This window comes from Pan troglodytes, chromosome 12 (assembly GCF_028858775.2).
Source record: "Pan troglodytes isolate AG18354 chromosome 12, NHGRI_mPanTro3-v2.0_pri, whole genome shotgun sequence".
In the NCBI taxonomy this organism is placed as follows: Eukaryota; Metazoa; Chordata; class Mammalia; order Primates; family Hominidae; genus Pan; species Pan troglodytes.
The window spans coordinates 76,307,543-76,335,349 of NC_072410.2; the positions used below are offsets into that span (position 1 = coordinate 76,307,543).

The following is a 27,807-nucleotide window of genomic DNA, read 5'->3' on the forward strand; positions in this document are numbered from 1 at the left end:
CCCAAAAGGACTGGGTTCAGGGAGCTTCTGAATAGCTGAACACACTGAGGTTCTGGAGGGTGGCACTGCTGAAGAGGGCATGGAAGCTCTGCGTTCCTTCTCCCATACCTTGCCCTATGTATGTCCTTCATTTGGTTGCTCATCTATATCCTTTGTAGTATCCTTTATCATAAATGGGTAAACATAAGTAAAGTGTTTCCCTGAGTCCCGCGAGATGCTCCAGAAAATTATTGAGCCCAACGAGGGGTTTACAAGAATCCCCAATTTATTGCCAGTCCATCAGAAGTATAGGTAGAGCTTATTACTTGTGACTAGCATCTGAAGTCGGGGGCAATACTGTGGGACTGAGCCCTCAACCTGTAGGATCTGATACTATCTCCAGATAGGTAGTGTCGGAATTGTGTTGAATTATAGGACATCCAATTGGTGTCTGCTGGAAAATTGGTTGGTTGGTGTGTCAAAAGTTTTGTGTTGAGTGACTGTGAAAGTAGAGAATAGGAGAAACTGACTTTGTTTTTTTCTATCTCATTTAATGTTGAATAGAAGTGATGATAGTTGACATCCTTGTCTTGTTTCTTTCAGGGGAAAGCTTTTAGATTTCACCATTAAGTATGATGTTTTATATAAGCTTTAAAATAAATATTCTTTATAAGAGTCAGGAAGTTATTCTCTGTGCTTATGTGCTAAGAATTTATTTTAATAAAATAATGCATTTCAAATTTTATCAAATGTATTTTCTACATCTATTGAGATAGGTTTTCTCTTTATTCTGTTAATATGATAAATTATATTGATCCAATTGTTCTTTATTAAACTAAACATGTATCTCTGTAATAAACCCAGATTACTTGGAATGCATTGTCCTTTTCATGTACCGCCGGATTTGATTTGATAATAGTTTCTTGAAGATATTTGAATTGAGGCTTGTGAGAGAGATTGGCCAGCAATTTTTTTTTCTTGTTGTATGTCTGCCAAGCTTTGATGTCAAGGATATATTGGCCTCACTAATGAGTTCCAAGTGTTCCTTCTTTTTCTATTCTCTAAATGTATTGGAGACAGAATGATATTCCTCACACATTTGGGAGAATTTCGTGGTTACGCCATCTGGGACTGAAGTTTTCTTAGAATGTTTTATTTAAGGACTCACTTTTCAAAGTAAATGTAGAACTATTCATATTTTCTCTATTTTCTAGTGTCAGTCTTGATCAGTTTGATTTTTTTCAAGGAGTTAGTGTATTTCACCTAGTTTTTAATGGCATAAAATTGTTTCAAATATTCTTCTATAATCTTTAATTTTAATTCGTGATATTAGTAATTTGTGCCCATTCTCTCTCTTCCTGATGAATCTTGGTAGGTGTTTATCAATTTTATCAGTTTTTTCAAAGAACTAACTTTGGCTTTGTTGATTTTTCTCTATTTTGTACTTGTTTTCTATTAATAAATTATTAAGTTTTCCTCATTTATTTCTATTTTTCTGTGATGTTCAATTACTGTTTGATTTCTAGCTGCTTGATGTAAGTACTTATAGCATTGGTTTTCATCCTTTCTTCTTTTCTAATATATCCATTTAAGGCTATAAATTTTCCTTTAAGCATGGCTTTAACTGAATCCCAGAAGCTTTGGTACACCATTTATATTAATACTCAAAATATGTCCTAATTTCCAAAGTAGTATTTTTTGATTCATGGTTATTTAGAAGTGTATTGCTTAAATTCAACACTCGGTGATTCTTAAACCTATGTTTGGTCATTTATTTCTAGTTTAATTTCATTGTGGTCAGGGAATATATGGTGAGTCATTTTAAACCTTTGAAATGTGTTATGGCTTCCTTGGTAATAGCACTATAGTCTAGCACATGGCCAATTTTCGTAAATTCCCCTATATGCATCTAAAAGAATGTTTATTCTGTATTTGGGCACAGAATATGTCAATTAGGTCTTGTTTTTAAATTGTATACTTCAGTCCCTCATATCTTTATTTTAAAATAGAGACATAATTCACATGCCATATACACCCTTTGAAAGCATACAATTAGTATTTTAATAAAATTGTGCAACCATTACTACTAATTCTAGAACATTTGCATCACATCAAAGAGAAACCCTCCTTATTTATCCCTTCAGCCCTTGGCAATCACTAATTTACTAATTAAATTGAGTAATTCTGGACATTGGAGTAATTTACTAATTTACTCCTTGAATTTACTAATTCTGGACATTTCACATGAGTAGAATCATGTAATATGTGGCCTTTGTGTCTGGCACCTTTCATTTATCATAATGTTTTTGAGATTCATTCATATTGTTGCATGTATTAGTACTCCCATGATTTTATATGGCTGAATAATATTCCATTGTATGTCTACACCTCATCTTGTTTATTCATTTATCAGCTGATGGATGTTTAGGTTGTTTCTACTTTTGGGCTATTATGAATAGTGCTGCTGTAAATATTTGTATATAAGTTTTTATGTGAACATATGTTTTCAGTTCTCTTGAGTGTATATCTAGGAGTGAAATTGCAGGTCATATGGCAATTCTGTTTAACTCTTTGAGGAACTGCCAGACCGTTCTCCAAAGGACTTTGCATGCCATTTTACATTTCTACCAGCAATGTATGAGTGTTTCTATTTCTCCACATCTTTAGCAACACTTTTTATTGCCCATCTTTTAAATTTTAGTCAGCATAGTGATGTGTGAAGGGGTATCTTATTGTGGTTTTAATTTGCATGTCTGTAATGACATTGAGTGTCTTTTTGATACATTTAATTGGCCATCTGTGTATCTTCTTTGGAGGAATATTTGGAGGAATCTTAAATAGAGTTATTTTCCTTTCAGTTGTTGAGGTGTAAGTGTCCTTTATCCATTCTGGATATTAGTCCCTTAGCAGATATATGATTTGTAACTATTTTCTCCCTTTTATTGCTTGTCTTTTCATTTTCTTGATCCTCATTTACTTTTTTTTCTGCTTGTTCTATCAGTTACTGAGCAAGATGTGTTAAAATCTCCTGTTATGATTATAGATTTTCTAGTTTTCCTTGTGGTAGTATTAATTCCTCAGGCTTATTAGGTACATACAAATACAGAATTATGAAACCTCCCTATTGTATTGACCCTTTTATTATTATGAAAAGTCACTCTTTATTTTGGTTAATGCTTCTTCCTCAAAGTCTACCTATTTGATATTAGTATGCTACACCAGCTTTTTTGGGGGGAGTTGTGTTTGCATGGTTTCTTTTTGTCTTTTCACTGTCTCCTGTCTGTATCCTTATTTATAAGGCATATTTCCTGTAAGCAGTCTATATATATCTTTTAACCTGGTCTGGTAATATTTGTCATTTAATGGAACTATTAATATTTAACCCCACTCATATTATTTAATTACTGATATATTTGTTTTTTTTGAGACACGGTTCTCTGTCACCCAGGCTGGAGTGCAGTGGCATGATCATGGCTCACTGCAGCCTCAACCTCTGGGTCTCAAGCTATCCTCCCACTTTAGTCTCCCGAGTAGCTGGGGCTACAGGCATGCACCACCATGCCCAGCTAATTTTTTAATTTTTTGTAGAGATGGGGTTTCCCTTGTTGCCCAGACTGGTCTCAAACTCTTGGACTCAAGCAGTCCTCTTGCCTCAGACTCCCAAAGTGCTGGGATTAGAGGCACGAGCTACAGCGCCTGGTCGATGACTGATATATTTAGACTGAAAGCTAGCATCTTACTTGGTTTGTACTTTTCCAACCTCCCTGTGTTTCTTTTTCTCTCCTTTCTTGCCTTTTTCTGGAATAATCACGTTTTTGGTTTTTTGTGTTTTTTTTGAGATTTCATTTCCCCGCTCTATTAGCTTGTCATTGTTACATTATTTTACAGTTCTAATGATCGCTCTAGTAATTACAGCATGCATCCTTGATTTATTAGCATCTAATATAAATAATTACATTGACCACTTTCTTTTTCTTTTCTTTTCTTTTTTTTTTGGAGATGGAGTCTTGCTCTGTTGCCAGGCTGGAGTGCAGTGGTGCGATCTTGGCTCACTGCAATCTCTGACTCCCTGGTTCAAGGGATTCTCCTGCCTTGGCCTCCTGAGTAGCTGAGATTACAGGCGCATGACACCACATCTGGCTGATTTTTTGTATTTTAGTAAAGACGGGTTTTCACCATGTTGGCCAGGATGGTCTTGATCTCCTGACCTCATGATCCGCCTGCCTCAGCCTCCCAAACTGCTGGGATTACAGGCGTGAGCCACCGCACCCGGCCACATTGACCACTTTCTAGACAAGGCAAAGACTGAAAGCCACTTAACTCCATGTACTTCTTCTTACCTTTTGTGCCATTGTTTTCACATACGTTCATTCCACATTTATTTTAAACCCTACAATTATTAACAGTCAATATTCACTTAGATTTACTCATTTATCTACCTTTTCTTAGCTTTGTATTCCCTCCTGTGTTTTCCTTGCTTTCATCTGGCATAGTTTGAAAAAACATTTATTTAAGTATAGTTTTAGATTTACAGAAAAATTGCAAAAATCATACAAAGAATCACCATATGCCTCACACCCAGTTTTTCTCTATGATTAACACCGTAGTATAGTACATTTCCTATAATTAATGAACCAATATTGATACATCATTATTAACTAAAGCCCGTATTTTACTCACATTTCCTTAGTTTTTACCTAATGTTCTTTTCTTTGTTATAGGATCCTGTTTAAGAAAGCACATTCCACCATCCTGGCGAACACGGTGAAACCCCATCTCTACTAAAAATACAAAAAAATTAGCTGAGCGTGGTGCTGGGCACCTGTAGTTCCAGCTACTCGGGAGGCCGAGGCAGGAGAATGGTTGAACCCAAGAGGTGGAGCTTGCAGTGAGCCGAGATCGTGCCACTGCACTCCAGCCTGGGCGACAGAGTGAGACTCTGTCTCAAAAAAAAAAAAAAAAAGAGAGCACATTTCATTTAATTGTCTCTTTAGGCTGCTCTTGACTGAGACAGTTGCTCAAATTTACTTGTTTTTTAAGACCAGGTCTTGTTCTGTTACCCAGGCTGAAGTGCAATGGCATAAACACAGCTCACTGCAGCCTCAACTTCCTAGGTTCAAGCCATTCTCCCACCTCAGCTTCCTGAGTAGCTGGGATTACAGACATGTGCCATCATGCCTGGCTAATTTTTAAATTATTTTTGTAGAGACAGGGTCTTGCCATGCTGCCCAGGCTAGTCTTGAACTCCTGGGCTCAAGTGCTCCTCCCACCTTGGCCCCACGAAGTGCTGGGATTACAGGCATGAGCCACATGCCCAGCACTTGTTTTCGATGACCTTGACAGTTTTGAGGAGTTCTAATGAGGTTTTTTTTGTAGAATGTTCCTCAGTTGGGATTTGTCTGATTCTCTTTCTCATGATTAGACTGAGATTCCCTAAAGGTTTTTAGGGGGAAGAATCATAGAGGTAAAATATCATTTTTATTATATCATGTCAAGGGTACATACTATTTTTTTTTTTTAATGGAGATGGGGTCTTGCTATGTTTCCCACGCTGGATTTGAACTCCTGGGCTCAAGTGATCCTCCTGCCCCAGCCTGCCAAGTAGCTGGGACTATAGGTGTGTGCCACCATGCCCAGCAAAGGCACATACCATTAACAAGCCCTTCAAAATCTGGATCTACCTCTGAATACGGGTAAGTATGCTAATAGATCATTCCAGGAAATGACCATATGCCCCTGAGAAAGGATGAGAAAGGAGTTGTGGATCCTGTGTTTCTTTAGGGAATCTCAGTCACCCCATCCCTCTGGAGATGTGAGCATCTTGCTGTGCTGAGTATAGTTGTGTTTAAAGATGTGTTTTCTTTACAAGGTGATCTCTAGATATGAGGCAATTATTTCATCTGGTGCTCATCCAAAGAAACCACAATTGTTCTGACACTGGAGGAAAAGCTGACTGCGCTGGAGAAGTGGGGTGTTGGTTTTCAGTGTGGTCACACCTTCCTTAGGGGTTCTCGAGGGGAATTCTGACTTGGTGGGGTTTTTTGCTTTCTTCCTAACTTCAGATGTAATGCCACAGTACCTCCCAAAGAGAAACAGTAGTCCATGAAGGCCATGCAGTCTAAATCTCTATTAAGGAAGAAACACATTTTAAAATTTACATTCACCATAATTTGCACCATTTTTTCGGCTCACAGTTAAGGGGCAGTGCCAGTTCCCCTCTGGTCATCCTGGGTTGCATATGGGCCATCTATCTTTCACAACCAAGCTTTATCTACACAGAGATGTGAGCGAAGTTTTGCAATCATAGTTTTTCTTTACCTTTTCCTGTTATCCTTAGCCCATCATGTTCTAAATAGCTTTCTCTGGTGATCAGAGTAAAGGGATTTCTCTGTTATTCTGAGCAAGTAAACACTGAAACATCAGGGAAAGGGTGAAGTTTGTTTCCGAGTGTATTTGCGTTCAGCTGGACTCTGTTTTCCTGCACCTGTAGGCCTGATTCTATCCTGTGGAGCCACCCAAAAAAGTTCTACACCTTCTGCTTTTCCAGATATTTGCAGGTGGACTTTTGAGCTCCCCCAAACCTTATTTTCTCCAGTACAAACTTCCTCAGCTTTTCTAGTCAGTGTTTGTAACATAGTTGAGAGTCTCCTCACCATTTTAGTCATCCTTCTTTGAATTCATTACTGTTTATTAAAACCTGGTACCCAGAGAGGGATATAATGTTATCGGGGTGGCTTCCTAGCCCATAGTATTGTGGGATTACCCATTCCTTTTTTCTCCATATTGTTCTTCTATTAATGCGTTTTTAGGGTCACATTATTTCTACAATTACTTTATAGGCTAGTACTCATTTATTAATAAGTTATTTTTCAGAAATTCCCATACTCAATATCAAAGGCACTTCCTTGGCAAAGTGACTGTATTTCTCTCTGTCTTGGTTTCTTCATCTCCAAATGGCAATAATTATGATCCTATGAGCTCACAGGACTATTGTGATGAATGAATGAGATACTCTGGTCAAGCTCAGCCTAATAAATAATAAAGTCACTGTGACTGTCTCTACTTTCTGACTGTGAGTACTGCTACAAGTCCACCCCCACCTCTGCTTGTAGAAATAAAAAGTGCAGATTTATGAGAGGGGATGGGTCTACCTGGAGTGACTTGAGGAATACCCAGAAGACCCCGTCCACCTCCTCCTGCTTAGAATATGCCTTTTGCTAGCCTGCTGTGATGCCTGGAATTTCATCCTTCACCCATGTGAGTCATTATTGGACCCAGGAAGTTAAAGATCAATCAGTCTTATCCCCTGCCCCCCACCCCCCACCCCTGGAGAGCTACAGATGCCACCCACAGCTGGCTCCTGGAAACTTGAGCAGAGACTGGGTCCTCTACTCTTTTTCAGAAGTTCTCCCATGAGGGTGTGAGTGGCCAGGGAGATGTCCTGAAAGGGATTCTGGGCTCGGAGTGGCTTAGAGGGCAGTTTCCCACGAATTTTCCAATTTTCTTCAATCAGAAAGTGAGCGACCCATGACCAGTCCCATGCCCCGAGCACAGCCCAGCGGAGCTCAGAGTTGGTCCACAGCATGTAGGGGGGTGGGAATGATGACCATCGCAGCAGAGCCCACGCTGGCCAGCACAGCTGGTGCTCCACATTTTAAGCAGGAGTGGACACACGTACCCAGGATCTCCCAAACCCGTGCAGGCCAGGCCAACCCACCCCGGTCTGAGTCAGCTTTCTCATCCAGACTTGAGTCTTAGTTAGAGCACTGCCTTGGCCTTTAGTGAGGCCCCCAAAATGATGTCAATGTTCACGCTCAGCTGCCCTCGCCTCAACCAGGCTAATGAGGATGGGGAAAAAGTTCTTTGTTTTAGGCCAAATGGGTCTTCTCTAACTGCAGCTGTTTTCTTTTTTTGTTCCTACAAGTGCTGGGCCCACCCACATAGTTTAAAGCCAAGATCAGGACAGAGATGGAGGGAGCTGTCCCCTGGCCACCCTGATACCTGCTGTTGGAAATCAACAAACACAAACCCACTTTGTGTTCTGTGAGTGTGTATGTATGTTGGTCCCTAGGTGCTGCAGGACAAGAGGAGGGCCAGAAAGCTCTGCCCATGCCTGGGGAGCATGCTGGATCTCCCTTCCAGCTACAGAAGAGGTCAGCACCCTGCCCCCGCTGGCCGTCTTGCTCGAACCTCTGAGAGACCTCTTGGCAACATGCTGTCCCTCCTAATTGTCTTCCTCGGTCACCACTGCAGACCAAGGCTTCCAGGTCATCAGTCACCACGTGGTCCTTGTCCTGGGAGAGTTCTGCACATCCGCTTCGCTTCACCCCTCCTCACCTCCAGACCCTTCCACTGCATTATCGAGAACTCTGTCTCCTAGAGCCTCCCCTCCTCTGAAGGGGCCTTTACCTTCTTTCACTGAAGCCTGGCTGTCCTCAAGCTCCCTGCTCCTTGCAGCCACTCAGGTTGAGGCTGGTTTCTGTCGCCTACAGGCAGGTGTCAGGCAGGGCCTGGACGTAGAGGGGTTACTCGTTTCTCCCTCTCAGTCCTCAGACTCTTTTTTTCTTTTCCCAGTGACTTCAGTCCCCAGCTCCTCTCTCCATCCACCTTTACTTTCACTGACGCTGACACCCACCTGGACCACTCTGACGACATCCTGGCTCCCCAACTTCTTCAGACCCTTGCCTTCTTTGATTTCAGCCACCTCTGAGATCTGAAAATTTGCTTTTATTTAAAAAATGTTTTAAGTTTACATCTGTAAAATTCTTTTTCTGATGTACAGGTCTATGGTTTCTTAGACATGCGTGGATTCTCACAGCCACCACCACAGACAGTACAAGCAACAGTTCTAATACTCCAGAGAACGCCCTCATCTCTCCTCACCCCTGCCTTCTGGCAAGCAATGAGCTGTTCTCTGTTCCTGTATTTTTGCCTTTTCTAGAATGCCATATAAATGGAATTATATAGAATGTGCCCTTTTGGTACTGGCCTCTTTTGTTCAAAAGAATAATACCTTTGAGATTCATCCATGCTGTTGTTTGAATCAAGCATGTTAACTTTTATTGCTGAGTAGTAGTCCATTGTGTAGATATATTACAGTTTTTTAAAAATCTACCCCTGTCGAAGGACATTTGGGTTGTTTTCAGTTCTTGGTGAGGATGAACATTTGTGTGCAGATTTTGTGTGGACTTAAAATCTTGACTTCTTTAAAATACCTAGAAGTGGTCATTGCTGGGTCCTATGTATGTGAGATCTCAACTGTAAGTTTCCTCTCCTCTGACAACTGTGCCCCATCTACATGGTTCCTTTCTCTAACATATCACACTGACCACTGTGACCTCACTAAGACCTCCAATTCACTGAGCCTGCCATTTTTTTCATTGATCATGAACCTATTCATTTTTTTCTTTCCTTCTCACACAACTTAGTGATCCATCATAATAGTCATCCTACTGGAAACTTTCCTCACTCCCTTAAACATACCGTCCTGGCTGAACCACAACCTGGTAAACTCAACTACCCACCCATTCAGCCTCCATTAGAGTAGAACAGTGTGGCTAGAAGAAAACACAATTGTGCCATGGGCCAGTTCATGACCATAAATCTCACCTGAGCTTCTGATACTGATCATCGATCAGTCTGACCTTGTAGTGACTATTTCATACTTGTATCTCTTCAAACCTCTGACAGCCTCATATATCACTGGGGAAATAGCGATCAGACTAGAGATTGCTTATTATCCTCCCACCACCAATTCCACCTGACGGACGAAGGCTTTACTCTCTTCTCTGCCGTCCCCCTTTTAAAACGATGAGCTGTCCATGCTTCTGTCTGAAGCCAGCCCCTCGATGGTGCAGTGGATTCCATCCGTGCCCATCCCACCTTTTCAATCATTTTACTTCTGCAATTATCCCCTCTTTCCTGTCTTCATCAACTTTCTGCCATCACCGTATATACGTTTCCTAATGTAGCTCATCTTCAAAAATGATGTCCCTCCTGGCTCCCCAAAACCAGTAACTTTACAGTGGAGAGACCTGACAAAACACCTCAGCCAGGTGATCAAGGCAACGAGTCATGATGGCGGAATGTACCCTTGCTGTGATGTGAGGAGGTGATAATGGCACTGTACCTCTGTGGTCGTCCTTTCCAAAACCCACAACCTCTGTCCAACCAGAAAAACACCAGACAAATCCAAATGGAAGGATGTTCTACAACATACTTAACTAGCACTCCTCAGAATTGTCAAGGCTGTCAAAAGTGGGGAAAACCTAAGAGAAGCCTAAGGAGACGTGACAAGTAAATGTAATGTGGTATCCTGAATAGGACCTTAGAACAGAAAAAGAAAGATATTAAGTAAAACTAAAAACTAGAATAAAGTACAGGCTTTAGATAATAAGGTACCAATACTGGTTCATTAATTGTGACTTATGTACCATAGTAATGTTAACAATACTGGAGGCCAGGCACGGTGGCTCACGTCTATATTCCTACCACTTTGGGAGGCCGAGGCAGGAGGATCACTTGAGCCCATGAGTTTGAGACCAGCCTGGACAACATAGGGAAACCCTGTCTCTATTCTAAAAATAAAATAAAATAATAGAGGAAGCTGAGTGCAGGGAACTCTTATAATGGTCTCACAGCCTTTCTGTAAACCTAAAACTATTCTAAGATAAAAGTCGATTAAATATGAAACCACACACACAGACACACACACTCCCACACTCCCACACACTCCCCTGACCCATGTCATCCTCTTGCTCCACTCCATTTCCCTGCTTTCCTGCACAGGGAACCTTCCCAAACGAGTTGTATATTGCTACGGTCTCTGTTTCCCCACTCCAGCCAGCTCATTCCTCAGTCTACTCCAATCTGCTGTCCTTAGCTCCCCACCAAACCTGCTCTTGTTAAGGTTGATGGTGAGCTCCATGTTGGCAAATCCAAGTCAATTTTTTTCCCCTTCCCTTACCTTTCAGTCTAGTGTGTGTGTAACGCAGTTCACTATGCCCTACTTCCCGCAGCACCCTTGTCACTTGGCTTTTGGGATACTATACCCCTAGATTTCTTTCTGCTCCTTGGCTGCTCCTGCTCAGTCTGGCTTCTACCAGTGGCCTAGGTTCTGTCTCCGGACCTCTGTTCTTTGCACTTCTATCTCATAGGCATATTTCATCCCACCTCATGGAGTTAAGTACAATTTACCTACTGCACATACCCAAATTTGTATCTCCAGCTTTAAACCCTATGAGGTAGGGACTGCTGTCACCACCATTCTACAGAACAGCAGACTTAGGCTATCAGATGTTTAAGGGGCTTCCTTGAGGTTACACAGCAGGAAGCAGCAGGGCTGGGATTTGAACCTAGGTCCGTCTGACTCTAGGTCTGTGTTGTGAGTTGCCAGGCTGCCCGGCCGCCCCCTCCTTCCCAGCTCCCGTCCTGCCTGCCCCCCAGGGCCTCTTGCATGTATTGCTCATTCTGGCCTCAGGCCTTTGTCTCCCTGGTCCACTTCTCCTGGAATGACCTCTTTTCCCCCTGCCTGTCTAATCCTCTTCCATCCCAGCTCTGGTGGGAGATTCTTCACTCCTAAGACCCGGGCTGATCTCTGCTGGCCTCCTCTGGACATTTGCAGGAGTTGAAGTCCACCCTAAAACAACGAAGGGCTCATTTGCATCAGTAGTTATGATGCTTTCTGAACCCGCGATGGGACCCTTGGCCCAAGTACAGCTGCACCTGCGGGGACGTGGAGGCACGTGATCTAATGCTTGGACTGGCTGGGAAAACTGGGCCATGGGCCTCCATCATCCCACACCATCTATCCAAGCGGGCTTTGTTTGGTTCCCCTACTAGCTGGGAAGCTTCTAGAAGGAAGGATCATGATTGCCGAAGAAGTATCATTTTTAAACACTGTGTGTATTAGGTGGGGCTGGGGAAGTACTTCAAAATCGTTTTCTCCTGGGTCCTGGGGGACCAAGAAAAGTTCAGTCTAGTAGTGAAAGAATTGACTTAGACTTCATTTGAGGTCACAGAGAGGCCAAGCAGTTCCCACAGGGGTCGCTGAGCTCAGAGGAATGTTTGGAAGAAATGGGGGTGACAGGATCATTTTTGGAAGAACTGAGAGTGCCGGAGGGAAGTGAGGAGCAGGAGGCTGGAAGGAAGATTTGGGAAGGGCCATGTGGGAGGCCCAGTGCTGGCTGAGACAGTGAGCGGTGACCTCTGGGGCAGAGAACACAGCCCTTTCACTTACGTGAGTTCAGCCCCAGTTCCCATGATGCTGGCCTGGGCTCTGGCCCCCACCCTGCCACTAACTCCCTGTGTGACTGCAGGCAAGTCGCTTTGTTTTCCTGGGCATCAGTTTCCTCATCTCTAAAATGAGGAGGTTGAAAAAAAGAAGTGATGGGTTTGGGCGACATTGTTTCTCAGCCCCTCTCAGCATCTGAGATAACATCCTGTGCTGTCTTACCCTGGGCCACTGCCTCAGGGAAGGAAGAGCCAGGTTAACCTGACTGTTCTTCTGCAGGCCTCCTGGTAAAAGTTCTTTTTCACAAAAAAGCAGAGTCTTTTGTGCGGGATCCAGGAGAGGAAGGATGTTAAGTGGTTGAATCTTGCATGTTGTAAAAGAAATGAATCTGCATTTCCGTGATCTCCAGAAAAAAAACAGTTCATTCACTCTCCACCCCCATCTGAACATGGGCATCAAAGCCCATGCTGCGGAATGGGATCAGTTTTGCCCTGCATGATCAGAAGGGGCAGGGTTGGCCCTTCTCTACTAGGTAGGGCCTTCTGATGTTCCAGCCTTGGGTCAGAGTCCCTCTCCCGGAGCGACTTCTCATCCATAAGCCAGCCAACCAAGACAAGTGCTGAGATGTTGTCACAGCCCACCAGGGTTTGCTTGCCTAGAGGGGAATATATCTAGCATCAGGAGGACCCCCAATGGCTGAACGATTGCTAATTCTGCTCGGGCCCCTACCTTGGTCCTTGCACATCTGGTCACACAGGCATGTACCTACTCCTGAGTCACCTACATTTTGAAAATACAAAATCGGGAGCATTTAAGTCAGTCTTCACTGGATTGCTTGAGGCAAAACATGAAGCAGTGATGGCTTGTGTGGGTCTTGTGTCTTGTGCTTGGAGGCTGAGCTCCTCTGACCCATCAGGAACAATGGCTTCGTTGTGTTCCTGGCTTGCTCTGGCTTGCTCGCTGGACTTGGAAGCAAGAGGAGCTTTGAGCTGCCCAGCACCCCCAGGAGCAGGAGGGTATAATCATGGCCCAAGGACAGCACTGTGGACCCCACGGGACCCTGCAGTTATTAGGGGGCTGGGATGGATAGCACCTTTCCAGGCCTGAATCCTGAATTAGCCAGTGCTTAGAGGCAACTCTGCTCCTGAAGGATGGGCTGAGATGTGTCAGTCACAGAAAAGCTTCAGAAAAGAACAGGTGATGTTTTCAGGAAGTCCAAGATGGCAGGCACAGGTGGGTAGGAACCTGGCAGAGCCCAGAAACTCCAATCTGAAGGTCCAGGCCCCAAGATTTGGAAGAGAAGAGTAAGCAAAAGAACCAGAAGGAGGTCTAAAGGCTAAAGTAATAAAGACATGAATTTTCTATTTAGAAATGAGAACAGGGTCCTGTCATAAAATCAACCTCCCAGCCATCAGTCTAAGGTGTAAGAGGAGAGACGCACTGGCCAGGAAGGGGTTTCAGTTTCATTTCTCCCATCAACAAGCTGTGACTTGCTTAAGTCATAAGATCCTCAGTTTCAGCTGTGGAATGGGTGCCCATGGCATTGCTTAGACCTAGGATCCAGTGAGCTAACAAGCTAACATGTGAGACCATACTATATGGACCAAATGCTTAGGCAAAGTACATGCTGCTGGAATGGCTAGTTCTAGGGTAGACAGTGAGAGCGCAGGCTGCTGCACGGTCTCTCCCCTTGCCCCCATCTCTCCATGGAGACAAAGGTCTGCTCACAAGCAGGTCATGATCTGGAAAAGTGAAATTTGAATTGGGGAACATATCATGCTCATGTCCAGTTCTGGGCTTTCACTGTGCTCTGTCTCTGGCCGAGGGGATCTCTGCTCTTCCCAATCACAGTCTACCTGGGAAGACCCTACTCCAGCCCAGCCGCCTCCAAATTGAAGTCCTAATGCTCAGGCTGCCCCTTTCCCTTCGGGACCTCCATCCCAAAGTGCACTATGTGAATATACAGAACAGTGTGGCTCTCAAACGACTTCATGTAATTTTCTGAAAGCAGAGACCATGACTTCTTTCCTTGGGTTCCCCATAGGATACAAAAAATGGCCCCGAGGCACATAGATAGATAGAAAAATACTTGCAGAAATATGGAAGATACAATATGAATTTTCAGACTTAGGCGACTACCAAGTATTTAACACAGTCTTTCCTTCACCAGTCTTATCAGCTCACTTCAGTAGTCTCATAAAGGTCTGTGCTAATGTTCAATTTATATGAACGACTTAATACTTCACTTTACATTGGCATAGCCCATGATAAATCCACAGGAAATAAGAGCCACCAGCAGTGGTAGGATCAGAATACTTTAATAAGATACCAGTGTCAAAATACATTTCCTTATAAAGTTAAGCTCCCATACAGTTATAATGTTGTCAGTAGGAATTCGACAATATAATAACGTTCATGAAATCGTTACGTTGACAGGTAGGGTTAATATGAAGCTTGGAATATTTTTCAGTGTTTTAGTAAAACTGCAAGGGTAAAATGCCCTTAATGCCAGGGCAACACACACAGGAAATCAAATACCAGCATTTACACGTCAGTAACCCTTCAAGTTCTGCCACCCTGTGTGGGGTAATGCCGTGCAGCTAAAATATGATTTACGCAACACCATGACTAAGGAATTTCTCATAGAACTTAAATTTCTTTTGAAAGCTACTTTTTGTTTTTGGCAATAAGTCTATCCGGGCTTACTAAATAGTTGGCCCAATGTGCTTTGTGTGTGTTTTTAGAAACTTCTTCATTGTACCCATTACAGAAAAGTTCCATGTAATTGGTATTGAAAAACCAGAGGTGTCGTCCCTCTTACCCAGTGAGTTGCAAAGTGCTCTGGGAACACTATTTTCAGTGCTTCCTACCTACATGTCACTGACCGACCCAGAGACCTCAGCCAGGGCCTGTGGCTAGGGGCCATCCCTGGAGGCCTTGCGGGGCCATCTGGCTGCCGGCTGAGTGGGGCTGCAGGGCTGGTCTGGACCAGCTGCTGCTCCCGCTGTGCAGCCTCCTCCTCAGTCCAGCTCCACGGGGCTCCAAGGTCGTGAGCTTGGAGGATGTGGACGGGGTCACTATACCATTTTTGACCCCTCATTTGCATGAATTCCCATCTAAACCATCTCATGGTAGTTCTGGAAATGTCCAAATGTGCCGTGTGAAAGACCATCCGAGTCACATAGCTCAGTGCACTTGAAGGGCTAGCAACAAAACCTTAAGAAAAGTTAGAGCACTTCCCCGCCCCACCCCCTGACCCTACAACGTGCCATCAGACCCTCTTGGCAGCAATAATAATAATACATACATACATAGTACATAGAGAATGTGAGGGGATAGCGCGCAGTGCTCCCGCTGAATGACTCCACTGCTCGGATTGTCACACCTATGGCATATCACAGATGGCAAAAAGCCGACAGAGGGAGGCCTTCCACAGTGTCCGTACAGGCCGTGGGAGCACTGGACAAGTCTGCAGTGTCCACAACACTAAGAAAAATTAACAGCTTCGAAAAGATCTTAAAGTGATTTTGTGAGCAGGATTCCATTTCCGTTTCTAAGTTTTTAGATATTACAAAGTACCCATATATATGATAAACACTTAACCCAGATATAAATTTTCTCTTTTAAAAAAACTCAGTTATGTTTTTGAATAATAATAAAAAAATCCACCGAATGCGGGGGAAAAACACCAGTTTAGGAAAAGCCACGCTGTGCAACTTTCACAGATAACCACATACGTTGGAGTTGACCCTTCACATTTCTTTTTTCCCAAAATTACAGCAAAGAGTCAGCTTAAACCAAAAAAACCCTGAAATTTACAATATGGTGATATTAGTTTTAAAAAAGAAAGGAGAAGGGCTCTGCGAGGGAGACGCCACAAACCAAGCTTGGAAAGCAAAATCATTTTTGTTTCTCTTTGGCAACAACAATAACGAGGAATCTTTTTAGTAAAATGAAGCTAAAGCTTCTCCCCACAGAAGAACAGACATGCACCAAACTTGTTAGTATGGACAGTTGTGTGTGAGAAGGAGAAGGAGGGAGAGAAACCTATGGATAATATAAATTAGAAGTCACTGAAGGTGGGGAGGAAAAAAAATCCTACAAAATTTAAGAACATTTCAGAACAGGTAAAACAATTGTGTACTTTAAAAATAGGGATAATAAAGTGAGCATCTCAGAAAAAGGCCACTGCTTGGTGACCTGGGCAAGTCTGCCAGGTAAGTCCATCTTGTAAATAGTGTGCTGGCGTTAGAAATACCTAGTTGCAAAAACAGACGGAGAGAGTGAAGCTGGTGGGACGGCGTCGGCAGAGGTGCTGCCCAGGTGGAAGGCCTGGCTCAGGTGGCCTGGTCCAGGGCTCTGAGGAGGTCCCCTCCTTGCAGGAGCGTGGAGCTTCCCAGCACGGGCACGTTCACCTCACAGTCATATCTGGTCAGTTCGGGCAGCAGGTAGGACTCAAATGAGGGCCCGAGCAGCCGGCTTGCCATGCCTGAAAGAAGGGTTGGTACCATAACTTAAAGGCCTAAATTGTACATTTGGAAAAGTGTCTACTTCTTTGTGACTGGGGGATACCAATAGAGCAGCCCTAATTTCACTCTGCTCCTTCAGTGGTGTCTGTCCCACGGCCTGCTGCATGCTCGGGGAACGTGTCTGCCTCCAGAACCATTGCCTCAGGTGGGGTGCTGAGACCCAAGAGAGAGGAAAGCGTGAGGTGCGGGCTGCAGCACAGGTAGGTGGAAGCTTCAGGAAGAGCCTGGGGTTGCTGACCCCATGCCTCCTGGCAGCAGGGAGGAAAGGCTGAGAGGGAGTTCTGAACCACCTGGCACCTATGCTCACATACACAGAACATGCAGAACACACACATACATACAGACGCAAACACAGACTGCCTCAAGATTCAAGAGTCTGAAAATCCAGTTTCCTTTCTTCTTGCCTCTGTGCTATTCTCTTGCCGAGGAGGCAGACCAGGGAGTGGCAGAGGGGACACTCGCAGCACACACACAGGCCCCATCCCAAGGAGGAAAGGCTTAGGTGGCAGCAGAGAGCCTGGAAGCCCTGCATTCTGCCCCTCCGATGGGAGATGCCCACCCACCTTCCCTTATCTGCAGAGCCTCGTTCCAGTGGCCATTGCCTCCTGCACCTCCTAGCTCAGATCCTTGCTGGGGTCCATGTCTGCCTCCCCAGCTTGACTGCTCCTGTGGACAGTATCAATGGATACCTGCTCACCATCCCTTGCTAACTTCTCTTATTCATGGTCAGAAAAGAGTTTGATATGATTCAACTCTTTTGAAAAGAATATGATTTTCCCTTGATTTCAATATTCAAGGTAATTCGTGGGCTTCACATAACAGGAAGAATAGTGCTGGCTACGTCTTACTGCACATAAATATATACCAGCCACTGAACTCAACAGCAGAGCCAGAATTTAAGTCAGGGCTGTCTGGTGGTCCTATAGCCTGGACTCTGAAGCACAGAACTATAACCTTCCCCAAACTCTATTGCTGAGGAAATTGCCTTTTAGAACAGGGGCCTGGTATGTTTTTCCATAAACCACGAATTATTTTCAGGCCAAACAAACCTCATGAAGACATATATGTTTCACAAGATACTGTCAAGATGAAGGTGGCCCAGGGTTGAAGGCAGGCATCGGTGCCTGCAGTTGAACCAAGTCCAGTAGGGTGGGCCTACCAGAGCTTTCCAGGCTGCTCTCCCTGCAGCAAGTTTTGGCATGTTCTCAGCACCTGCCTGAACTCAGAGTGACACCCCAAAACACATCCACATGAAGAACTGAGGAAGGGGCAAGGCTCCGGGATTCTCAGGGTGGAAAGAGCCCTGGATGGCACCTGATCATGGGAGGGTTCTCCCTAAAGCCCCAGGGAAGGAGCACTCCCTTCTCCACGCAGCAAGCTCATCCTTGCATAGACGGGAGATCCCCTGCCTCTGCCCAGACCCCTTCCCAACTCTCTCTCTCAACTTTCTCTTCTTCAACAGGCCCTCACCGCTGTGGCCGCCTGCTCTTTCTTCTGAAAGTGCTCCTGTCAACAGTGGTACAGTGTTCTGGGGGTGGCCAACCCAGTGTTCAGTGTTCAGTCCTCTTTGGGCAGTCGGTAGTGGTCTGGATTCTTTCCTTCAGTGTTCTAGCCTGAGTTTGTTTTGAGTTTTTTAGCTGTGTCTCAGACCCACCCACTGGGGGGGCCTGATCACTGATGTCATAAGGAACTCGTGAGGAGGTTCCCTAAATCCAAGGAGACCTGAGCCCTGTATAGGTGACTTCAAGTCAAGCACCTCCCTGTGCCTGGCACTGTGCAGACGCTGGAAAAAAAGTAGACGTGGGCTTCCCCTGGCATCGAATCCTGGGATGGGGGTGACAGATCCTGGGCACACCCACCTGACACCTTGTGGGCTGACGACAGGCTGTAGTCCTGGTACTGGGTGGTGTAGCACTGTGGGGGGAACCTGCTCTTGCTGTTCTCCCCGGGACTGATGGCAGATGGAGGCTGTGGCAGCGGCAGATGTCTCAGGGGATGGCCCAGGCCCCTCATGGGGTTTTGGGTGAACTTATCTGAAAGACCAAAGTCAGAGAGTGACGGTAGCACTGGCCTGAGGGAGGGGAGAGGCCAGGAAGCCCTAGCATCCCTTTCCTTTATAAAAGGGGCTCAGAGTCACCAGAACTACAGCCAACCTTCAGGACCCTCTGATGGCGTCATCTAAGTCAGAGTGGAAATGGAAAAGTTGGGTGTGTGGGACTGCGGGAGAGACAGAGGACATCGCCCCATTCTAACAAGGCTCAGAGAGGCAGGTACGGCCTGTGGTGAATGGAAGAACCAGGATGGGCTCCCGAGCCCCAGTCCTTCCACCAGAACCCCCAGGAGGCCCAGGCCTGTGGCCGCTGCTCACCATTGGGGACATTTGCGCTCAGTGGCTTGTCCGGCATCAAAGGGCAGCTCCCACCCCTGAGGTTCTTCATCCGTTTCCACATCAAATGTGAGGTGCTGCCACCAGGTGGGTCCCCCTGGAAGTAAGAAGGGCAGATGGAAAGGGGAAATGGCCAGAGAACCAGGTCCCCAGACTGGGTGGGTTGGGTGGGCCTGGAACAGGGCTGGCACTTGCTGGCTTGGAAGGGCCACATCCCCACCCCTCTCAGCAGCCCTGGGTTCCCTAAGGGCTATGGAGCGGCCCCTGTGGCCAGTCGGGATGACTCACCCCGCTGAGGTCCTGGAAGGCTTGCTCTTCATACTCCAGCTGTCGCTTCAGCTTCAGCTTGTTGGAGAGGGCTACCATGGCCGGACTCAGCACATCTGGGCCTCGAGCCCCAAAACCCTTTGCAGACCTGCCAAGCCCGAGAGAGCAGGCTATGAGGGAGTCTGGAGCCACATGCCACTCAGTGCCTTCTCATCTTAGGGGCCCTTCCAGTCCCAATGCTGATGCCTGTGATGACTCAAAGACCCAAAAGGCAGAGTCTCAGAGGCAGGCTGTGCACCTGCAGGACGAGCTCGAGCTCTGCCTCCTTCCTCAGCTATAAGATGCTGAAGGGCTCAAGCCTCCTGGTCTGGGGGATGGGCTGCCTGGCTGGGCAATGTTAGTCCTTAGGAGGGTTTCTTCTGCCCCTGTCTCTCCTCTGCCTTTTGCTCCCACTGAAAACTAGTTTGGCTGCTCTATAAAGGGCAAGTACCAGCGGCCCCTGGGAGTGGCAGGTCATGTACCAACCACTGTGGCTTAGCCCAGTGAGCTCTCAGCTGGTGAAATGAGCATGCTGGGGAGATGGGAAGGCATTTCTGGAGCCTGGGCACAGCTGGGAGAGGCTGCAGTGGCGAGGACCCGGGGGCAGTCAAAAGGCAAGGGGGAGGCATGGGTATCTTTTTGCTGTTTTCAACCAGGGAAAATCATCACTCAATTTTCTGTGTGGCTCAGATGATGAACCGAGATACAAAAGGCACTCTGGTGGTGGTCCGAAGGGAGACACTGAGGTACAAGGCTCTCAACAAGCCACTTCTTTGCCTGCCCTCAGTGGCAGCCCAGATAAAAACCCATCCTACACTAGGCCTCACATGGCTTGAGGTGATTCCCCAAAGTCTGAGCTCAGAGAAGGGCTAAATGGGGTATCAGATGGCTGGGGAGAGGGGCAGGGGCCTCCCTGGGGGTCCAGCTATCTTACTAGTGGGTGCCTCTCGGTTCGGCCCTGCTGGTACAGCTGAGTATCTGCCACTTACCTTGTCTTGAAGGTGGAGACATGGGGTGGGGAGACAGGGGGCCCCAACGGCGCTGCTCCCAAGAACTCTGTGCGCTGATCCCCGACGGCCCACTTTGTGGGCCCAAAATGTAATGGTGGATCTGGGGGCCACTGGGTATTGGATCTGCCCCCCATGGAAGAGAGAGGGGTGCTGGCCTGGCCACAGCACGGTGGCAGGGATGCTTTGCTTCCGGCATCAAAGAAGATGGAGGACATGGGCCGGTGCTCGGGCTCTGTCTTCTTGCTCTCCAGCTGCTGCTGAAACTTGTCCAGGAGGAAGGGACTGTGCGGGGCTACAGGGGCCAGTGGCTGGAAGATGTTTGTCATGGCACTGAAGCAGTGCTGGGGGGTGGACTGTGGGTTCTCTGCCAAGAGCCGCTCCTCGGGGCAGATGGGGCTTAGCTGGAAGTCTTCCCCGTCCATGGGGATATAGGGTGCCAGTGTCTCCAAGTCCAGCTCATTGAAATCCGTCTGAGGGGAGACAGCACCGGCAAAGAGGCAAGGGGGTTGGTACGACCTCACAAACACTATTCCAACTCAGCTCCTGCAGAGCCATTCATCTCAAGCACTGTTTCACAGTGCTGCTCAAACACCTCCACTGGCTCCCGAGGGCCTATCAGGAAAACCTCAGACTTGGCTGTGTCATGTACACGACCTTGTATCATGTACCAGCCTTCCCCCATGTTTATCCCCTCTTCACCCTGCACATTGAGAAATGTTCTCCTCTCCCCATCCCACCTGTCCGGAGCCCGCCTTCTCTCTTGAAGCCGAGGCAGCCCCTCTTCCACAGAGTCAGCCCTGCCTACTCCAGCCTGTGGTGGTTGTCCTTGTCCTACAATGCTTAGGCCTGTGGTGGACACTGTGGCTTTTTTTTGTCCTCTTCTCCCTCCTGTAAGCTGGCACGGGCCTAAGCAAGCAGTAAGTGCCCAGGTCCATCTGTGGACTCTCGCAGAGTAACAGCCTAACAGCCAGACCCCAGGGACAGAGACTTTGGTTCCAATCAGCAGATACTCAGATCATCCCTTAGGGTGGCAGTATCATGACGGACGCTACAGGGAATACAAGCAGATGCGGAAAACAGTTTCTAACTTCAGAGACTGACACTCTCAGTGGGTGTCAGCTGACTAATGACTGCAATACTAAGCAATCTTTAAGGAGCAGAAGCAGATAGCTGTGATTAAGTGCCACATGATATATACTACATGAGTTCTGAGGAGGGAGGGTGATAGAAAAGCTAAAATAGGGAATGTTTTGCAGAGTAGCTGGGATTTGTGCCAAGTAGGATCAAGAAACAAACTAAGTGGCAAGGCAGAAATCTGGTTGAACTCAAGACTAAGACAAATGGGGGATTAATGGTTTTCCCTGGGGTTTTGTAAAACACGTACCCCTCCCTCTACCTTATCCTTGTTTACATAGTTTTTGCAAGAACATTGGCCTTATGTAATAAATGTGTTCCTGAAAAGTTTTATGTAAATGAAAAATTGTCAAACAGATGTTATTTATTTTAAAGTGCATTTCATATAAAAATGATTTTTTTTTAAAATCACAAGATGAATGTGTTCATAAAGGGATTAATTGTCCCCTATGTTTATACATATGTTTTATACATCTGGCTATGCTTGTTAAATGTAGGGCCTGTTTAAAGAAAGGTGCAGTGGTATCATTTCGGTTTTCGTGTGTGCTAAGAAAGTTATCTAAGTAGGAGACACATATGCTGGAAGAGCTGGATTTGACAGTGGGAGGAGGGGGTGACCACAGGCTCCATTACCCTGTACCCCTACCTCTTTAGGGGACCTGGGCCTTGGCCAAACGTCTCCACTGCTCTTTACAACAAAGGGATGAGGCTACAAGGATGGATGTGAGCCTTTGCTGTCCACCAGACAGCAGGCACACACCCTAGCCTGATCTCCACAGCCACCTACCTGGGTACTGCATTGGTCCTTGGCCTCTGTGTCCATGGCGAAGAGCTTCTCAATCACTTCAATCTTCAGGTCGTTATCCAAAGATGTGTAATAGTCTTCAGGGCTATTGGGCTAGGGGCCAGGAAGGAGGGGGACAGAGTCAAAGATATGGCACTGGTCTCCCCAGAAGTCCAGCATGGAAGAAGAAATACCTTCCTGGACCCAAAGGTTCAATTCCATTCCACCACACAACTATTTGTAGAGGGGCCGCTAATTAACAAGCTGTATGAATTAGGTCAATTCATCAACCTCTCTAAATTCCAGTCTCCTCATCATAAAATGAGGCTACTATCGCTTCACAGGTTGTCCTGTCTTGAGGACCAAACAGGATACAGGCTGTGGCCAGCAGGGCTGTGCAAACTGTGCAGCTCTGTGCCACATACAGGATGTTACTGCCCTGTATGGGGACTGAGCTGGGGGCTCAAAGCCCTTCAAGGAGCTTATTTCAATGGGGTTGGGGGATGAACACTAAAAGGAAGAAAACAGCTCTGATACCTGGTAGGTAAGTGTCACGGCCACTCTAGGGGCTCTGTGATAACCTGAGAAGGACAGTACCTGTCCCAAATGTCCCTTCAGCCATCTGGCAGCAGTCATACATACGGAGCCCTCTCTGTGTCCTCGCCATAAGAGGGCTGCTCACCGTGGAGCAGCTGCTGCTGCTGCTGGTGGCACTGGGGGTGGTGCTGCCCGGGGCAGCTGCCTGGGGCACGGTGAAGGCAGGCAGGCTCCCAGCCTCGCTCTGGGTGCTGTGGCTCCTCAACTCTGTGGCCCATGGCTGGCTCGGGGGCAGGATGGCCTTGCCATAGGCTGAGGACTCCTCGAAGTTCTGATTCCCTGTGGAGACAAGGGCCTGGGAGGTGAACACCCGCAACCATCGGGCTCACCCCAAGGCAGAGGAGGCCCAAAAACCACAGAGAAGGCCCTAAGAGGGTCTGGAAGGCATGCCTGGGGCTAGGCCCCCCCAACACCCTGGGCCTCAGCTGGAACACATGGGTCTTTGACTCTGGCTATGAGTCAACGTAGAGACTCCCTTTAAACGGAACAGTCTCCTGGGACATTTAATTTTCAGAGACTAAATATATTAGGAGCCACTCTTCCCTGAGGAACAGATCCGGAAGGGTAGACAAGGAAGGTATGAGAGGGAGAGGAGAATTGGGCTATTGAGCTATTTGCCTCAGTACTGCCACAAAACAAGCTGCGAGACCTACTGGCCAAGGGCCCGCTGCGTTTCAGATTCTCTTTAGCTGCAATCCTCACGTGGCCGCTGTAGAACACATCTAAAAGGGGCTGACACAGTCCAGGGTGAGCACCACTCTTCCGGCAGCCACAGCAAGGCCAGGAGGGGGTGGCAGCGGGTTGCGAACTGGGGAGCATGGGGCTTCAAGGGTGTTTCCAGGATTGGAGCAGCCGAGGGCTGAAAACCCTGCCGGGGTCCCCAGTGACTTACATCCCCAGGGACAGGCAGACACTTCAATGAAGTCGTGGGTTTGAGGGCTTAATCCCAGGCCTCAATATGTTCTCTGTGTTTTTGGAATGATCCTTCCCAACATTACTCCAACTTGGCCCTCTGCCTGAACAAGCCATCTGTCCTTCCAGACCCTGGTAGGAATCTGCCCCTTCTCTTTGACAGTGTCCAAGTGGCCTCGGAGCAGATCCCTCACCTCTCCCCTCCCTCTCATCTCAGACTCTCACCACCCATGGTGGAGAATCGACTCCTCGGGGGGGTGTCCTCTCTCAACCCCTCCTCGTACAGCACTTGGTGAGGTCGGATATGGGATGGTCTTATCAGGGCAGGAGCGTGTGGTGGTCTTTTGTGCTCAGCAGAGCCTGGCCTCTAACAGGTGATTAACAAGACTTGGGGGGCTGGGGTAGCTCTGGTTAAGAAAAAGCTGTAGCCAGGGAGGCCTGTTATAGTAAGAACTCTTCCCAGCCCCAACAGGGTTCCAGGGGCCTGGCTTAGCTAAGAAGCACCCACCGAAATCCAGAGAGATGATGGCGTCTCCTGGGGTGGGAGCCAGCTGGGCCAGCTCCTCGGGCTCCTCCTTTAGCTTGGTGAATAGGAAGTTACTCTTCTCAGACACAGCCCCCTTGCCACTGCTATCAAAGATGCTGTTCATGGCCATCAGGTGGGGCTTGAACAGGGATTCAGTCTGGTCCATGGAGAACACCACGTCATTCTTCTCAATCTCACTAATGGGGGGGAAAGAGCCATTCAGACTTTCCACATTTTCTAGAAAAATTGTGCTCCCCTAGATGCATGGAAACCCTCACAGCTAAGCTCTCCGACAAAAAATGGGTAGGACTCCAGGCATTGGCGTCTTATAAAGAACCATACAATAGAAGTGTGTGAACCATGGAGGTAGTGACAACAGAGGTATCCTCTGAATGTATGTCTGTTTCGGATCCTGTTTTATTAAATATTATTGCACTTGAGTGGGGTGGTATATATGAGGCCTCATGCTTTTGTTTTTCTCTGTTTCTAGAAACAACTAGAAATGACTTCCTCTAGCTTTCCTTCCAGGTACTATAGAGTGAAGCCATGACATCTTTTTTTTCCCAAAAGCATAAGCGATTCTCTTTCCTTTTTCCCCATTCAGAAAATATTGACTATTGTGTGCTATCTGCCTCCCCACCTGGGTCAGATGCATGGCATAAATGACAGATGACAGGGAAAGGGCAGAAAAAAAAATCCCAACCCAGTATCCCACTGTTCCAAGACATCCACAGGAAGTCCTCTCAGTCTCTAGGGTTAGCCCTGCAAGACCTCCCTGAGGTGGTGCCCAGGGCGCTGAGAGGCCTGGCATCTCCTAGGCCTGTCATCCTCAGTCTGGGAAGCTTGGGCACCCCCACATACCCTGCACCAAGGCCCGCCAGCCCTCACATGCTTACCTCAGGACGTAGTTGACACACATGATGCACTGGGGCTGCAGGTTGCGAGGGTTGTAGATGACCGTCCCCTGGGTCTCCAGCCACACGTAGCCCCCATGCTTTGCGAGCATCCGGTACTGGCCACTTACTACCTGACCCTTGGTGCACACTAGGGGAGGAGAAACAGAGCTGCGCTTAGGGAGGTGGGGCATGGGTGTGCACCACAGGCTCAGCAGATCGCATGGGAGGGCAGTCTAATCTGCAGGGGAACAGACAGAACAGGGCGCCAGGACAGTGAGGACCAGGGAGAGTGACCTGGGAGGGAGCTTAGGGATCACCTCAGCCAACTCTTCATTTTAAATATAGGAAAAAGAGGTGAGAAGAGGTGAAATGACTTGCCCAAGGCTGTCTACTGAGGGAGGGACCCACTCACTATGCAGCTTTGCAGTGGCCCATCACCAATCCCTGGACAAGTCAGGCTCACAGACCAGCTCAGCTATAAGCAGAACCAAGTCCAGAACCTGCCTTACTTTCTTCATGGGGTTCAATGAGAAGAAGCCCCTTCACACTGGGTAAGGAGCGCCATCCCCTGTCAAGCACTCCAGGTGGGGGGACTTCTAAGCAGCTTGGAGAAAGCCTGACCTCAGGGCAGTTTTTTTTTTTTTTTTTTTTTTTTTTTTTTTTTTGCAGCAGACCCACCGCCAGTACCCTGCTTATGAATAAAAGCATTTAAAACATTGATATCCTTGATTTTTCCAGGTCATCTGTCAGGCTTGCCACCTTTTGGGCCACTGAAGGTTTGTGACCCACAGCAAAGGCAGAGGCAAACCACCCCACCCTTTCTCAGTTGGGGCTGAGAAAGAGCTGGGACCCTGGCAGCCCACACACAGTCTCTTCATAAGCTGTAATAAATCACTTATACTCCTTCTCCCAACCGCCCAGCTAGGCTTCCTACTTATGAGGTTTTTCCTCTTCTAGATTGTTCTACTAAGTGTTCATTTAAAAAACGCTTTTGTTGTCTACCTTGGGGAAGGGTTTCACATCACAGACTGTCCTTCCCCAGTCCAGAATGTTCCATCTGCTGCCATTCAAAAGGAATCAATAAATCTCTTTAAAGTCTAATAATGTTAGAATTTTGGGTATTTTTCTGAACTGCCCATTCCTTGGGAATTTACAGAACTCCAGCTCAGAAGCTCCCAAATCACAGAGACGTTAGGAAAGGGCATGGAGGGAGGATCGGGAAATCTTGCTAGCTTGGGATTTGGGGAAAGGAACAGTCCTTCTTGGTTTTGGTTTCCTCCTCTGCAAGACAGGATATTGATAATAATAGCAGTAACAGTAATAACTGTCATCATTAGCTACCCAGCATACCACTGCCATTTGTACTGAGGATCGACTGTACCCACATGACTTATCAGGTACATAAGTGTTGACCAACTGTCACCAACAAATTTTGTATAGGAAAAGCCACCTCCTTCTTAGAGATACTAATACATATTATGCCCATGGCCTGTCACAGACAATTTGTTACACGTTGGTGGATAGTCTCATGAGGGGCCACTTGGGAGGATATCCAGGCTCTCGGTAGACAGAGCGTCTCCCCGGTTCTCCTGGTAGGCTTGCAGGCCTCCTCCCCATTCATCAGCCCTGTACAGCTGAGGAACATGGCTCTCTTCATACTAGTGCAGTTTGGTAATCCTTTACACTTATGTTTTGCTTTCTTCTTCACAATTTAACAAGCACCTGCAAAGTGCAAGAATTCCTGTAACTTACATTTGTATAGTGCTTTGCAGTGTTCAGAACTATCTGATAAGATGAATTCGTTTCTGCAAAGCATTTAGCACAGTGCCTGGCACATAGGGCGCTCACTAAGGATTAGGTCGTCATCACTGCATTTCATAGGCAACACCATGGGGTGCCTGTTGTTATTCCCACTTTACAGCTGAAGAAACTGAGGCTTAAAACTACTGAGTGATTTGCTGAAAGACCACCTCAGTGGAAACAGTAGACAGAATTATAGTTCAAATTAAAGATTCCTAATCTAAGCTTTTTGTTTGCTCTTAATTTTTAAAAATAAATCTTACTGGGGTCAAATTTACCTTCAATAAAACACACGCCCATTTGAAGTATACAGTTCAACAAGTTTTGACAAAGGTACAGTGAAGGCATAGCACTTTTCCATCACCGCCCCCACCACCCCATTTTTTATGCCTCTAGGCAGTTAATCTTCATTCCCACCCTGGTTCCAGGCAACCACTCTTCTGCTTTTTGCCACTATATATTCGAATTGTCTTTTCTAGATTTCCATGTAAGTGGAATTGTATAGGAGTATCTACTCTTGTGTCTGGCTTCTCTACACTCAGCATGTTTTGAGATTCATCATGGCATTGCAGGCATTTGTGGTTTATTCCTTTTCATCAGTGAGTTGTATTCCGTTGCATGGACATACCATAATTTGTTTATCCATCTGCCTGTTGATGGATGTTTGAGTTGTTTTCAGTTTTTGGTTATTATGAATAAAGTTGCTATAAACATTT

The 27,807-nt window shown here is 46.5% G+C and overlaps 1 protein-coding gene and 1 long non-coding RNA gene across 3 annotated transcripts in view; one reads left to right on the forward strand and one right to left on the reverse strand.

The window, feature by feature from the left end:
• The first annotated feature begins 7,047 nt into the window (after window positions 1–7,047).
• On the forward strand, window positions 7,048–8,952 carry LOC134807820 (uncharacterized). The gene is made up of 3 exons (XR_010149140.1): window positions 7,048–7,236; window positions 7,904–8,132; window positions 8,762–8,952. It is a non-coding gene; the product is annotated as an uncharacterized LOC134807820 (long non-coding RNA).
• Window positions 8,953–14,513: 5,561 nt separating this feature from the next.
• The window catches only part of EPAS1 (endothelial PAS domain protein 1), an 89,339-nt gene continuing 76,045 nt past the window's right edge, over window positions 14,514–27,807 (reverse strand). For both annotated transcript variants that reach the window (XM_001147219.7, XM_054677824.2), the window contains 9 exons: window positions 25,292–25,439; window positions 24,378–24,592; window positions 23,043–23,236; window positions 22,364–22,474; window positions 20,422–20,912; window positions 19,415–19,541; window positions 19,109–19,223; window positions 18,600–18,773; window positions 14,514–16,700 (listed from right to left, as the gene is read on the reverse strand). In XM_001147219.7, the coding sequence (XP_001147219.1) occupies window positions 16,549–16,700; window positions 18,600–18,773; window positions 19,109–19,223; window positions 19,415–19,541; window positions 20,422–20,912; window positions 22,364–22,474; window positions 23,043–23,236; window positions 24,378–24,592; window positions 25,292–25,439 (1,727 nt within the window). In that variant the 3' untranslated portion in view covers window positions 14,514–16,548. The remainder of the gene's footprint in view (window positions 16,701–18,599; window positions 18,774–19,108; window positions 19,224–19,414; window positions 19,542–20,421; window positions 20,913–22,363; window positions 22,475–23,042; window positions 23,237–24,377; window positions 24,593–25,291; window positions 25,440–27,807) is intronic.